The sequence below is a fragment of the Urocampus carinirostris genome, chromosome 2 (assembly GCF_059441175.1).
Source record: "Urocampus carinirostris isolate Australia breed hairy pipefish chromosome 2, RoL_Ucar_1.0, whole genome shotgun sequence".
In the NCBI taxonomy this organism is placed as follows: domain Eukaryota; kingdom Metazoa; phylum Chordata; class Actinopteri; order Syngnathiformes; family Syngnathidae; genus Urocampus; species Urocampus carinirostris.
Genome location: NC_142350.1, coordinates 57,307,755 through 57,321,645, shown reverse-complemented (window position 1 = coordinate 57,321,645; position 13,891 = coordinate 57,307,755). Strand labels below are relative to the sequence as shown.

At 37.9% G+C, this 13,891-nt stretch overlaps 1 protein-coding gene across 5 annotated transcripts; it reads left to right on the top strand.

Annotated features, from left to right (window-relative positions):
* Positions 1 to 260: 260 nt before the first annotated feature.
* Positions 261 to 13,404, top strand: gra (granulito). Of its 5 annotated transcripts, none has more exons than XM_088327247.1 (10): positions 261 to 451; positions 522 to 560; positions 2,443 to 2,476; positions 2,578 to 2,714; positions 3,570 to 3,779; positions 5,216 to 5,274; positions 10,236 to 10,293; positions 10,357 to 10,463; positions 10,538 to 10,582; positions 13,139 to 13,404. In XM_088327247.1, the coding sequence occupies exons 4-10, from the start codon at positions 2,621 to 2,623 to the stop codon at positions 13,220 to 13,222; spliced, it is 657 nt and encodes a 218-aa protein (XP_088183373.1). In that variant the 5' UTR covers positions 261 to 451; positions 522 to 560; positions 2,443 to 2,476; positions 2,578 to 2,620; the 3' UTR covers positions 13,223 to 13,404. The 5 variants fall into 5 exon arrangements, with proteins under 5 accessions (XP_088183373.1, XP_088183374.1, XP_088183377.1 ...); XM_088327250.1 differs by lacking the exons at positions 261 to 451; positions 522 to 560 and adding exons at positions 666 to 731; positions 2,186 to 2,308; XM_088327248.1 differs by lacking the exon at positions 522 to 560.
* Positions 13,405 to 13,891: the final 487 nt, after the last annotated feature.

The window sequence follows — 13,891 nt, the reverse complement described above, 5'->3', positions numbered from 1 at the left end:
AATTTTGTGCAGGCTTGGGGAGTAACGGAATACATGGAACGGCAAAAATGATGTTGGCAAGCTGTTTGGATTTTTTTTAATTTTGTTTCTGTCGCACTTTATGTTAGTTTTGCCGGAGATTAAAGCCAGGAGAGAAAGTTTACCACGTGTTGTGAGTCATCATTTTGTTCACATTTAGTTTATTTTGTCTTTTATTAGCATATTTGGTATTGGAGTAATCCAAAAGTAATTGAAAGTAATCCAGTTAATGTAACCCTACCCAACCCTGTGTATTAGTGAATACTTACCATGAAAGCTAAAAAATTCTCGTATATTAAACGGGAACATCCATGTCCTCATCCATCCAGCCAAGATGCCACCAGATTTGAAAAACTTAAATGAAGAAAAATATAATTGTCGACTAGAAGTTGCCGTCTTTCAACAAGAAAACAACATTCACGCTCGCAGACAGGTGAACCAAATTCAAACGTCACCAATGACGCCATTTCCCGAAAATATTTTTTTTTAAATCCTCTTCCAAGTTCTTCAGTGATGCCCTAACAAGACGCTACTTGCTGCAGGTGATTTAAAAAAAAAAAAACCTTTTACGATGAATATAAAATCGTTCCTTACATGTTTCTATACGCGTACAGAACTCACTCATCGTCCAACTTTGTTGCTCGTTAAAGAAACATTTGTAAAACAGTAAACGCTAATTTAGGTTAAACAACTGTGGTGTGGACACGAACAAGGTCGTCTATTTTCATTTTAATTTTTGTTCCTCATTTAAGCTTTAAACATCCTTAAATTCTATTTGATAGTAACAGTGCTTTCGAGTCATTATTTAGCTAACGTTGCTATAAACTAACAACACGTCTACCATGCTTTTAGAATTTGAATTGTGATGAAATTAACTGTAAGCTTGTCAAAATGTACTTTTTAGGAATTTTAAACAACGCAAAAAACATAAGTCTCACGAAAAAAACAGAAACAAATTGAGTTTAAACGAAAAGGCATTAATAGCTGTAAAGCGCTTTGGGAAGTCATTGACTTGAAAAGCGCTATATAAATGCAGTTCATTTCATTTGCTTTGCATGAGTTAGTAATTGTTTTAACAAATAGAGCCATAAAAATCAACCATAAAACATGAAGAATTATTTATCAAGGATGTTTAATGCCACTTATTTTGCGCAGATATCAAAAATATCAAGTGATCAATACCCTTACCTCATACTGATACAATTAATATTTGAAATACCCTATGCCAAAAATACCTAAAGAGACTCTGGATATTATTTGGTGTCTCTTAGTGGTTTATAAAAAACTTAATCCATTAAAAAACAAACAATATTAATTAAAAAGATAGGCAAAAATCCATGAACTTTAGTATAAACGTGCATTTTTTTCCAATACTTAAATGTTGGAAAATGTGGGCATAATACGAGCCTCAGCTGACATAAATATCCACCATTTTACTGCTACGGGTATATACAAAAACCTGGTGAATTACTTTGAAAGAAAAGAGAACAAAAACAGTGATTTTTGGTCATTTTAAGTCTCTGTAGTCTGTACTCTACCTTGTGCTTTGTAGCACTCGAAGAAGAACACAAGAAGTGGTCAAATATTACACAATGTCACTTTAAGTAACAAATACAACATCCCAATACCATTAATACATAAAATGGCCTGCAAAACAATGGAGGTCTTTTTTTAAAGAAGTACATTATCCTTAATATTGTATTTATTTTGCCACTAGAGGACAGTAGATTTCTGGTGTCGGGTATCGTTACTAATTTCTATACCTCAAATGAAATACTACTGATACCTTCTGAAATGTCGGTATCAAAAGACTGGTGACTGTACTTGCCCATCCCTATCTTTGATAATAACATAGAGGATGACTACTAGGGCTGCAACTAACGATTCTTTGAATGATAATAAATAAATAATCAATATCAATAAATCGGTCGATTCCTTTTTTGATTATTTGATGAATCAGATAAAAATGAATCAACAATTCTGGACGGTTGGAAAAATAATGCACGAAACAACAGTATATTCTATAATGCAAAATGATAAAGAAAATCCACCTGTTTGTCAAATAGCCTAACAATAAACAGAAATGCATACAAATCTATGCTATAGATTGCAAATATGTAAGCTACTTTTTTCACAAAGTGCCTAAAAAAGAGTGGCAACATTGTAGGAGAATGTACTTCGTTGGATGTCATCTTGTTGCACATTGAATGTTTTCATACATTACTTACCGTCTCGAAGTGTCCTCTGCCGGGTCAAAGTGCTACTACAAATTCCTCGCCTCATCAAGAGGAAAATCAATGCACTCTCTTTTTTTTGCCTTGAATTAACGTGCCGAGTGCCGCATTAATCTCGCGATGCAACGAAGCGATGATGAAATGCTTTTAATCATCGATTTGAATTGTTTTTATCGATTTGTTGTTGCAGCCCAGCTGACTACTCAAAAATAAACGATACACTTGTGAGTGCAACATGTTTACTTTCAAAAAAACATTTTCGATAGCAAGCTATGGTTGACTATTGCCTACAATATTTACTATTGCTCATTATAAATTTTGCCAGCGTACATCGAAAGAAAAATTCCGGTTTAGAACCTCAAATCAGAATGGCGGTGCCGTGGCAACCGACTTTCTACAAGCATTTGGAGCCTGCAAGACCTCTTCGCCGCTGCCACCCTGCTGACATTGGCGCTTCATCCGGTAAAACACACTCGTTAAGGCACCGAGTAATCCGATCCGATGTTTCATATCGTCAGCACTTTACCCTCCTCTTGTGTTACCTTTTAGATAACATGTCCCATATTCGCGGGTCGGTGGTGACCCGTAACTGACGTCAGCTGTAAAAATACTCTCAAAAGGATAATCTCACTTTTTTTCAACTCTTGGCTACCTTTGTGGGCTTCGGTATCCATGAAAATATTATCTTTTTCTATTTTTGGTGTGTGTCTCTGAACCTTTTTTATGTTATTATTTCCTCCAAAGTCAATTATAGCTGGTGAAAGAAATTGTCACAAGTGACATTGTAGCCCTGCAGTCTAGTAGTCAAATTAAGGACCACACGTTTTCCATGTTTTTTTCAGTGATGCAACTTGCAGATTTACCTGTGTAAATCTGTAAATACCAGATAGAGTTGGTTTTGGCATCACAGGCTGCCAAGATTTTAATGCCATACTCACCTGGCTTACTTTCTTCTGGATGATCTGAAAGTGACGTTGTTGCCTGTAAAGTCAAGTCATGTAACATTTATTTGTATAGCCTGTTAGGAATTTAATATATTAAAATGTACCGTTTACCAAATTGTTCGAATTAGTTATCTGACTCCATTAACCAAACACAGCCTGCATTCTCCTAAAAATGCCAGCTCGTTTCTTGATGGGACGGAATGGACTAGAATAGCCGACATTTTCACACGGGGGCAGATTTAATTTCTTAAAACAATTTAACTAAGTGAACTCCATCGAATTAGCCGAATTAACCGAATTAGTGTCGCTCGAGTCTCCGTCAAGCCTTCTCTCTATCTTCTCGCTTCCTTCTGCCCATGTTTTTTTCCACCAGCTGGTGTGCCGGCTCCTCCCATGAGCGTGCCAGGAAAACCCCCACGTGGAGTCCACCCCCTCGCCTCGATGTCTGAAAAACTCATAACAGCAGAGTGCTTATCAAAACAATATCTGACGTCCTTCATCAGATTCCTGTTATCAAAATTCCCTAGCCAAAACATTCCGCATTTGGATCAGCGTGGCCTGTCATTGAACTTCAGCCTACCCGGTGAAAATTTTCATTGCACTCGATAAATGTAACTTGTAATTAATCGTATAAAATCCTTTATAGTAAAATGTACTATTGGTTTAAGATCAGGTAATTGTGTAATTGTAATCCTGTGCAGTCCTTTGAGACATTTTTGTGATTAAGGGCTATATAAATAAATGTGACTTGACTTGACATGATGTATAAAATCCTTCAAGCCCTCAATCACAAAATGTCTCAAAGGACTGCACAGGTTACAATTACACCATCCCCTGATCTTAAACCAACATGCAGGCAAGGAAAAACTCAAAACGTCAGCATAGGGAAAATCAGAAACCTTGAGAAGGGGCTTCAGAAGTGGTAATCACTATTCCACGATGAACAGGGTGCAATAGATTTAGCATTGGGTAACAGTACAAACATAATGAACATGGAAATATTCTGCACATTACCATCTCTGTTCTGAATTGACCTTGCAGGTCTGGATGAGCCTTTGTTCTAGTTTTTTGCCAATTTACGTGAAAAATGACAAAATGAGAATTCCCTAAAGCTCACATGAGTGTTTGAGGGGCTGGCTGTCACTGTGTTTACTGACATTCCACTTATGATTTCACTTTTGGTGGTAGTGTTTTATAATCTATGTAATAATTTTAATTAGAGCATTTGATATCGTAGTGATTTTTTTTAAGACTTTATTTTGTTGGATTAGACATCTCTAAAAAAGGCAAGAACCCTTAATGCAATAAACAAATGTATGTGGTATTCGTATGCATTTAAAATTCAAAAGTAGCAACCCAAACACAAGAGGAGGGTTAAATGTCTCCTACTTATGAAGGATTACGGAAAAGGTGAAAAGGTTCAGTAGCTATTTTCTTACTATTGTCAGCAACCAAAGCAATCAGAACTTGAAAATATCTTTGTGTTTTTTTAATTTAATTTAATTTAATTTTGTCAACAACAGGTATTTAACAGTGCAAATACAAGAAAAATAGAAGAAAATATTAACCAAAAATCATCAAAACAATCTTTTTTTTTTATGGTTTCTATTTGAGTTGCCAATGGCAGGCTGCAAACCATGGAGCTCAATGTTTTTTGACGAGGTTAGAGTTAATCATATCAGTTCTTTTTAGATCCGTTTTAAACAAAGATACCTCCTCCCAGTGGAAAATTCCACTTTTGTTTTTGCTCAAGGATCAACCTTCTATTATAAGAGCAATAATCAGCCTATTTTACTGTGCACTGTTCAATCCTAAAGCCGGTCTTGTGGCTCATTTTTGCCTGGAATATTCTGTAATAAAACTTTGAAGAAACTTTTCATCTCAACTTTAATCTTGTCTCCCTCTCGATCCACGTGGAGGAGAAAAGCCCTTCTTTCTTGAGGTGTTTAGGTAGATTTTTTTATATTGAGGTCCTAGCCCAATCACTCTGATGTACAATGTGTTTTTTGTTTTGTTTAGAACCCAGGGTAAATTGTGTTTCGTGTGCACAGTCAATCCATAACATCGAGGATGAGAAGGTAAGAAATACCACACTCCCCATGTACTGTATCCCTATTTATTGTTTGCCTTCTAGATATCCAGTACTGAAGTATCAAAAAAACGTCAGTTGGTTGTTGCAGTCGTCCTACAAATCACCCCTCCATAAAAATGCAGTTCTCATGACTGTGTACTTTGCTTGATGCTTACTTTCGAATATCTAGCAACATTATTCTGTAATCGCTATTTTTTTAATTGTGAAATTTTGTGAAAAAAGTTAGCCTTTTTGCATTTTGAGTTTTTAAATGTATATGATCAAATATTGTGGTTAAAAAGTCAAGTCAAGTCAAGTCATTTTTATTTGTATAGCCCTAAATCACGAAGAGTCTCAAAGGGCTTCACAGATTATTACACTATATTACACAGACTATTTTTCAGCCGACGAGAAGAGTAGGTTATTCATATGCTATGGAGTAGAAGTGAGTTTTAAGTTTAGATTTAAACATTTCCACTGAGGTTGCAGCTCGGATCTCGGGGGGAAGAGCATTCCACAGCACCGGTGCCCGGATGGAGAACGCTCTCGAACCAGTGGAACACTTCTTGGCTCTTGGGATCACCAGAAGACCGGCACTCTCAGATCGTAGGCTTCGGACCGGGACGTAGGGGCAAATCAGATCTGAAAGATAAGAGGGAGCAAGTCCATGTATGATTTTGTACAATACTAAGAGAACTTTGAAGTCACATCTTTGGCTAACTGGGAGCCAATGCAGGTTAGCCAAAATCGGTGTTATGTGATCGTACTTTTTTGTCCTAGTTAAAAGCCTCGCTGCGGCATTTTGTACCAGCTGAAGTGACTTGATTCTAGACTTCGGGAGACCGGAGAGTAGTGCATTACAGTAATCGAGACGGGAGGTAACAAACGCATGAATTATAATTTCCGCATCAGACTGAGACAGTATTGAACGGATTTTAGGCAATGTTACGAAGATGGAAGAAAGCGGTTCTAAAGAGACTTCATATATTACTGTACTTTTCTTTCATTCTGGATTAAAAAATACAATTGTATGAAATCAATTAATTTATAAACAAATATAAAAATATAACATACATGTAGATAGCTGCATCCTTTTAAGGAAAATCGGACGACATGATCTTTTTTCATAGGTATTGGATTTCTGTCAATGTATTTAAAATGCCTACTTCATAGTTAGCAAATTTCCAAATTCAAGCACGTTTTAAGGACTTTCAAAGCTATTTTTTCCAGTACCAGTCAAAGACGAAATCGGGTGTGAATCATGTATTATTCAGATCCACAAATATATCTATGATTTACATATCCGATTTTGAATCTTGCATATGCATTCATTTAGTAATAAGATTTTTAGATCTTGAGTAAATTGCAAATATATTTTGGGATCTGAACAATACGTGTGTAAATATTTTTGAGGCATCTATCTCTCTATGTAGGTTTTAGGTAAAAATGACAATTTACGACAGATGCTGCCCTACTTACGAAATTAATATGCTCTATAAAGATAAATGAAGTTGAGTTCAACTTACTTTTGGAAGATGGGCTTCAAGGGGTCCTCCTCCATGGTAGAGAGTGGACGAAACAAAGCAATCCAACCATTTTCTGAACCGCATCAACTTTTATTATTCCACTTTTATTTCAAAAGAAACAGTTCGCCTCTTCTTTGCACATCACACCAACCATATTAGTAGATGTATGAGATATTAAACAATAAAAACGTCAAAGTCCCTAGCGCGCTAAAGATACATTACACGGAGTATGTTTACACGCGAACTAGGAAGTAGAAGCCGTATTTCTCCTTCGGGTGGATGCTGGGTGACCTCTCACAGCGCCACCACACGCCGGTAGAAGCACTCCAGTAATGTCCTGTACTCAGAAAAAGGTGCACACAATACAAAATATAACTTACAGCAATGTCTGGACATTTTTGGACATCCAAAAAAAAAGGTTCGTATCTACCGTTATCGTAAGTTGAATGGTCGCAAGCAGGGGAATGCCACCTTAATTTTTTGCACGGCCCATAATAAATATCCATAATTGATACATACTGTAATCTTTGCACTAATACACATTTCATAGTGCCCTGTTTAGGTGCAGCATTCACCTGTCCTTATGGGTGTGACCTGTAAATGGCAATGTTGATTCACATGACATCAGCATACAACCTAATGCCAGCTGCCGTTAATTACAAGGGAAGAAGAAATGCAATGGCAAAGCCAAGCCATCAGATTCTGTATCATTTTTAAGCAGGCTTGTTTTATTTTCACATTAAAAGTGTGGTCTATCGTGTCAGACTGCTGAGAAACATGGCAACCATTTACAAGCATTTACCAGCACTTCATCCAAAATTCAAGCACTTTTCAGACCATGAGAACACATTCAAATTCAAGCATTTTCAGTGATTTCAAGCAGCCATACGAACTTTGTATAAAATTGCGTAGTAAACTACGGAAGATTCACAGCTTCTGGGAGCTCTGAATATCCAATATTACAAGGAGAGGACATATTACAATAATTACAAGTTTTAATGATGTTTTAGGCAAGCTACTTGTTTAACATAAAGACGTTGATCAATAATGACAATAGTAGGTGACTGCTTTGGGTGTCTCATTTTTAGTTTGTCTATTACTATCCTATGCTTTTGAGCATTGAAAAAAAGCTTACATTTAGGATGAAGCGCTTGTAAATGCTTGAAATTGCTGCCATGTTTCACAACAAGTCTGCTTAAAAATGACACGTTATTGCTGTGACAAAGAATCGATAAAATAAATTAAGATAATATATTAAAAGCAACTAATTTAATCATTGATTTTTGTGTCGCGCAATTTTGGAATAACTAATCACGTTAAATTAATGCAAATAAGAGTGCATTGAATTTCCCTGTGTCTTTGAGGGTTGTAGTACTCCTCTGGTCTGGGAAAGGTCGCCTCGAGACTGTTTTTCTATTTTTAAAATCTTTTTTGAAATCCTGTTTTTTTTCACATTGTTAAGAACCGAATTAGTATGAAACAGTCAAACACGATAAAGTTAACCATTTTGAAGGGAACAGAAGGTGCTGCAGAAAGACAGAGAATACAAATTGGAAACAAATAATGAAATAAATGAATAAAGTAAAAAGAAACGTGGCATAGCAGATCCTAACAGGATTAGCGAAAATAGAGAATAATTGGTGCAATTTTCTTACTCCATAGATCGTATTCTTCCTGGTCACAGGTTCGATTCCCGGCTACTCCGTGTTATATGTCGAACTGTCCTTAGGCGAAACACTGAATCCCTAATGCCACCGATAAGCAGGTAGTTGCATAGCTGACGGTGCTATCGGTGTGTGAGTGTGTGTGAATAAGTAAGTGTGAAGCACATTGTAAAGCGCTTTGGGAGGTCTTCATTGAATTGAAAAGCGCTATATAAATGCAGACCATTTATTATAATGATAAAATGTCTAACTCAACACAAGTGCCAGATTCTTAATCATATTATATAACATTTGCACATTGGGATTGTTTATCATTTAAGATTTCTACCCCAAATCATAATTCGCGACAAAATTTTAAAAAGTGGGTTTACATTTTTTAATATATTTCTATGGATGCAAAATTCTGCTACCCATGAAAAAAAGATATATTGCTCTTTCTTCGTTTTTGTTTTGTACGATCCGTCCAAATCTAACATGATTTTTGGTGGAAGAAGAGTATCTTACATATTTGCTGCTCCATAGCATACATTTGTATGCATTTTTTGTGGCTCAGTTATTTGAACAAACACGTATTTTTTTATCTAATGTAGAATATTCTGTTGTTTTTTGCACTATTTTTATGTCTGTCCAAAACTTCAACATTTGACTAAAGAGAAGAAAATTGAGAATGTGTCTTAAAAAATACAACACTGCTCTCTGGTAGCTTTTTCCATTGTGATTAACGGCAGCTGGCATTTGTATGGCATATTCCTATGATTACTGATGTGACTCAACTGTGCCCGCTCATCTGGCGCCAACCGCCGCGAGTTCTGATTGGCTCCCTGTCCCGACTTAAACCCAGCCCTGTCTTTCCCCTGTTGTCAGTCTGTCTGCGAACCTCAGTGTATACTAGGCAAGCCTTTTTTGACCCTGACTTCCACATGTCCCGTTTTTGCTCCCATCTGTCTCCGGCTACGATCTGTTTTGTTCCCGACCATGTATGTTCTCCCGTCCCGGCTTACGACCTCTTTTTGTCCCCGACTACCTTTACTCTCCCATTCTGGCTTACGACTCGTTTCCGACCACGCCTTGCTCTCCCAGTCCCGGCTACCAACACGTTTTTCCGTCCCTGACACCGCCCTCGCTCGCTACAGAAGATCCACTTCGTGTTCGGATCCCAGTCCGAATCCGAAAGCAACTTGCTTCCCGCGTCCAGTGAACTCCGGATCATGGGCGCAGCTCTTCCTCTTTCTTTCAATAAAACTTGTGGTAAACGTCACGCTAATGGGTCCTGTTTCCGTTCTGGTTCTGACAATGAAGCGTCATCGCCCAAGAGAACAGGTGCATGCTACACCCAAACAGGGCACTATGAAATTTGGACTAGTGCAAGGATTACATATCAAATATGGACATTTATTTTGGGCCTAGCAAATGATGGTATCTTTTTCCAGTGGTCAATTGCAATAGGAAGAACTTCCTGCAACTGAAAATGTAAACAACATATTACCGTCATTTTACCCAACACCTATATGGGGAGAGATTTGTCTTAACAATATTTACACACGCATTGTTCATTTCCACAAATCTATTTGCGATTTACTCAAGATTCCAAAATCATATGTCTTGATAATTGTAAACGCAGGGTTAAAAATCGTAGATCACAGATATATTTGTGGCTCTGCAAAATACGTGACTCCCACCGGATTTCGTCTTTTAAAGGTGCTGAAAAAACGTCCTTAAAAAGTGCTTGAATCTAGCCATGAAAAAGCTGTACGAACCCTGCCTTGTGTATGTTGCAGTCAAGCATTACAGTTGAGCAGTTCTTCAGGGTATTAAAGCTCCAGGAGCAGAAAAAAGGTAACATCCATGGGTTTTGTATGTTGGAATCGATGTGTCTGGTGATCACGGCCGTCTTTGCAGAGAGACGGTCTTACTCCCGGGATTTTTTGATCAGTCTTGCTAGTTGCCCCGCAGCCAAGGAAAAGCCGGAGTTTTTACCAGAGCATCCCATCGTTTTAGCAAAACCAGTGAGTCCGCTCGACATTATTGTTGTTACAACTAGGATGTAGGGATTTGATATTTATTGAAATTGTCTCAACAGAGAGATCCACGTTATCTGAAAACAGCTGGAATGACGGGGAGCAGTGTAAGTGGTTCCTTGTGGGGGTGGGTGTGACTACCTGGATATTATTAGCCTAAGTCGGGGGTGTCAAACGTACGGCTCGCAGGTTGGATCAGGTCCACCGCCAGATTAAGTTTAGCCCCCGAGACAATGCTGAGAGAAGCGCAAGAGCAACAAAAGAGCCAAACAATGACCTATGCTTTTTAATATCCACTGGATGTCACCAAAGCCAGGCATCACTCCCTAGAGAACTGTATTTTTCTTTCTCCTTTTTTCTTTCTAATTCTTTCTCTGTTCCATTCACATTTTCCCTCTTTTTTCTTCTTTCTCTTTATTTCCATCTTTTTCTCTTTCTCTCGTTCACTCTTTCTTTCGCTTTTTTTTCTTTTTTTCTCTTTGTCTGTTTCTTTCACATTTGGTCTTTATTTCTCCTTTTCCCTTTCTCTTTATTTCCATTTTTTCTTACTCATTCCCTCTTTCTCTGTTTCTGTTTCTCTCTTTCTAACTCTATCTTTATCTTTCTGATGTCTTTTTTCTTTTCCTCACTCTCCTTCTTTCTCTTTTTTCCTTTATTTCTTTAATTATCTCTCAATCTCTTTCTCCCCTTCACCATTTATCTTTCCCTCTTTTTTTTCTCTCTTTCTTTTTCTTTATTTCCACCATTCTCTCTCTCGTTCCTTCTTTCTTTCTCTTTTTTTAATTTGTTTGATTATTTTTCTTTCTTTTTTGTCTCTTTCTCTGTTCTTCTCTCACTTTCTCTCTTTTTTCTCTTACTTTCTCATTCCTTCTTTCTCTTCCTCACTTTCTGCCTCTCTATCTGTTTTTTCTCTTCTCTCTTTAATGATCTCTCTCTGTCTCTCTTTAATTTTTTCTTTCTCTTCCCTTCACTATTTCTCTTTCCCTCTTCTTTTCTTTCTGTCCGTCTCTCTTTCTTGCTCCATCTCTTTCTCTCTCCATCTTTCTTTCTCTCTCTTTCTAGCTAAAACATTCTCTTTTTCTCTCTGTCTTCCTCTTTCTCTGAGACAGCTTCTTCCCCAGGGCCATCACCACCCTATACTTAGGCACAAAATTGTGAAAACATATCTTGAAGCTTATTTATTTATTTATTTATTATTTGATAAAATCTATTAAATAATAATTATGCCAGAGCCTGTCTCCCCTATCAATATAAATATTCCACTTAAAATTTGTCTCCCGCAGTTACGAAAGAGTGTGAAGTCTCATTTTTGTCCTAAATAATGGTTTCAAAACAAGGTGCAGGCAAATTTATTTCGTAAAAATGTCACTAAATACTGCAAACGAGGATACCAACATATTTACCTTCAGTGCAGACGACGCTGGGAAAAGGAGAAAAAGCGTGTGAGCGCTGTGTGTAGCTCCTCCCATTCCTACTGCCTACCCAATCAAATTGCTCTACTTTCTTTGCTAAAGCTTTTGGGTAAAACATTTGTTTTGGGTTAAAGCTTTTTCTTTGGCTTTTCATCATTAAGTGTCTCAACAATGAACATAGATTGTTCAATGAGCTTCCATATAGAGGATTATTTTGTGATTTGCACTCACAGCTGGGTCTGTTGGTGTGACACTTTGACTCTAGATCGTAGTTAAAATTGTGTCTGACGCTCACCTACTCACAAACATTCAAGTTACAAACAACAGTAGATAAGAACATTTTTTTCGGGATGTCGAAAAAATTACGGACATTGCTAGATTGTTAGATTTTGTATTTTGTGCACCTTTTTCAGAGTAGAGGACAGTACTGAAGTGCTCCTTTCCGCCGCAACCAGCGTGCAGCCTCTGATATCAAATGAGTCTGACACCCCTGGCCTAAGTACTATTTTGTCCATTTAAAGTGTCAATAAAATCCCCTTTATTCTTGACCAGGGGTGTCAAACTCAATTTAACTCGGGGCCACACGATAGAACAAACATTCTGTCGGGGGCCGGACTAGTCGATTAAAGAGAAAGAAAAAGAGAGATAAAGAATTAAGAGAAAGAAGGAGGGAAAAGGAGAGAGGGCGGGACAAAGAAAGAGAGAGAGGGAGAGAGTGTGAGAAACAAAAGAGATAAAAAGCGAAGTCGTGAGAGGGGAAAAGAATGGGAGAGGAAGAAAGAAATCTTAAGAGGAATAGAAAGACAGAAGGAGAGAAAGAGAAAAGAAAGCGCGAATGGTAGGAAGAGAGAAAGAGAAAAGAGAGAAAAGGAAAAAAGGAAGTTAGAGCAAAATAAGTTAAAAAGACACAGAGAGACAAAGAGCAACAAAGGAAGAGAAAAAGAGACACAGAGAGTGAAAGAGACAGAGACAGAGAGTGGGAGAAAAGGGGTGGAAAAGAGAGAGAGAGAAAGAGAGAGGAATAAATACAAGTACAGTGTCTTTGTTCGAGGCACCTGGCTTTGGCAACATCAAGTTGACATATTTCAACCTGCGGCTTGTTTTTCTCTTGCGCTTCTCTGAATGTTGTCTCGTGGGACGGATTCAATCCCTTGGCGGGCCTGATCTGGCCCGCGGGCCGCCTGCTTGACACGTGTGTTCTTGACTATGCTTACCCAAACATCCACATTTCATACCATTTGTTTTGTTCAGGGTCTCGGTGTAATGGAAGCCGTTTCGTCTAACTTCTGGCGGAACACTGAATCCACCAAACCCCCGTCAGCAAGTGTGAACTGAATACGCCACATGGTTACTCTATTTGTTCTCTTTAGTTTTGATTACCTACAATTTGTTTTCTTTCCAAGAAAGAATGCTCTGTTAGAGCTCATGGTATTGGGTTTACCATCAACGTTCGCTACTCTGGATTCTGTTCAAAATGTTTGATAAAACATTTGTGAAAAAAAAATATCTTTCCTCTTTTTGGCCTGAGAAGTTTTATTATTAGATAGATAGATACTTTATTCATCCCCGCAGGGAAATTTACATTTCCAGCAGCATCCCTGCGCTGAGAACAATACAATAATAAAGCAAAAAGAATACAATATACAAATACCCAATGTGACGTGCTAATACCCACTGGAGCGTGTTATATAGAGTATCTAGATAGTGCTACAAAGAATACACATTGCAACAAAATTCGATAATTTGCAATGTAGGGGGTGTGGTTTAATGTGGGCCTTTACTCTGCCGGGTGGAGTTAAAGAGCCTCATGGCATGAGGAAGAAAATATCTCCTCAGTCTGTCCGTGGTACAAGACAGTGACAGCAGTCTGTCGCTGAAGCTGCTCTTCTCTCTGGATATAATGCTGTGTAGTGGATGTGATGAATTGTCCATGATTGACCACAGCTTTTCCAGTGCCCGTCTCTCAGCTACTGTTGTCAGGCTGTCCAGCTCTGTGCCCACAAC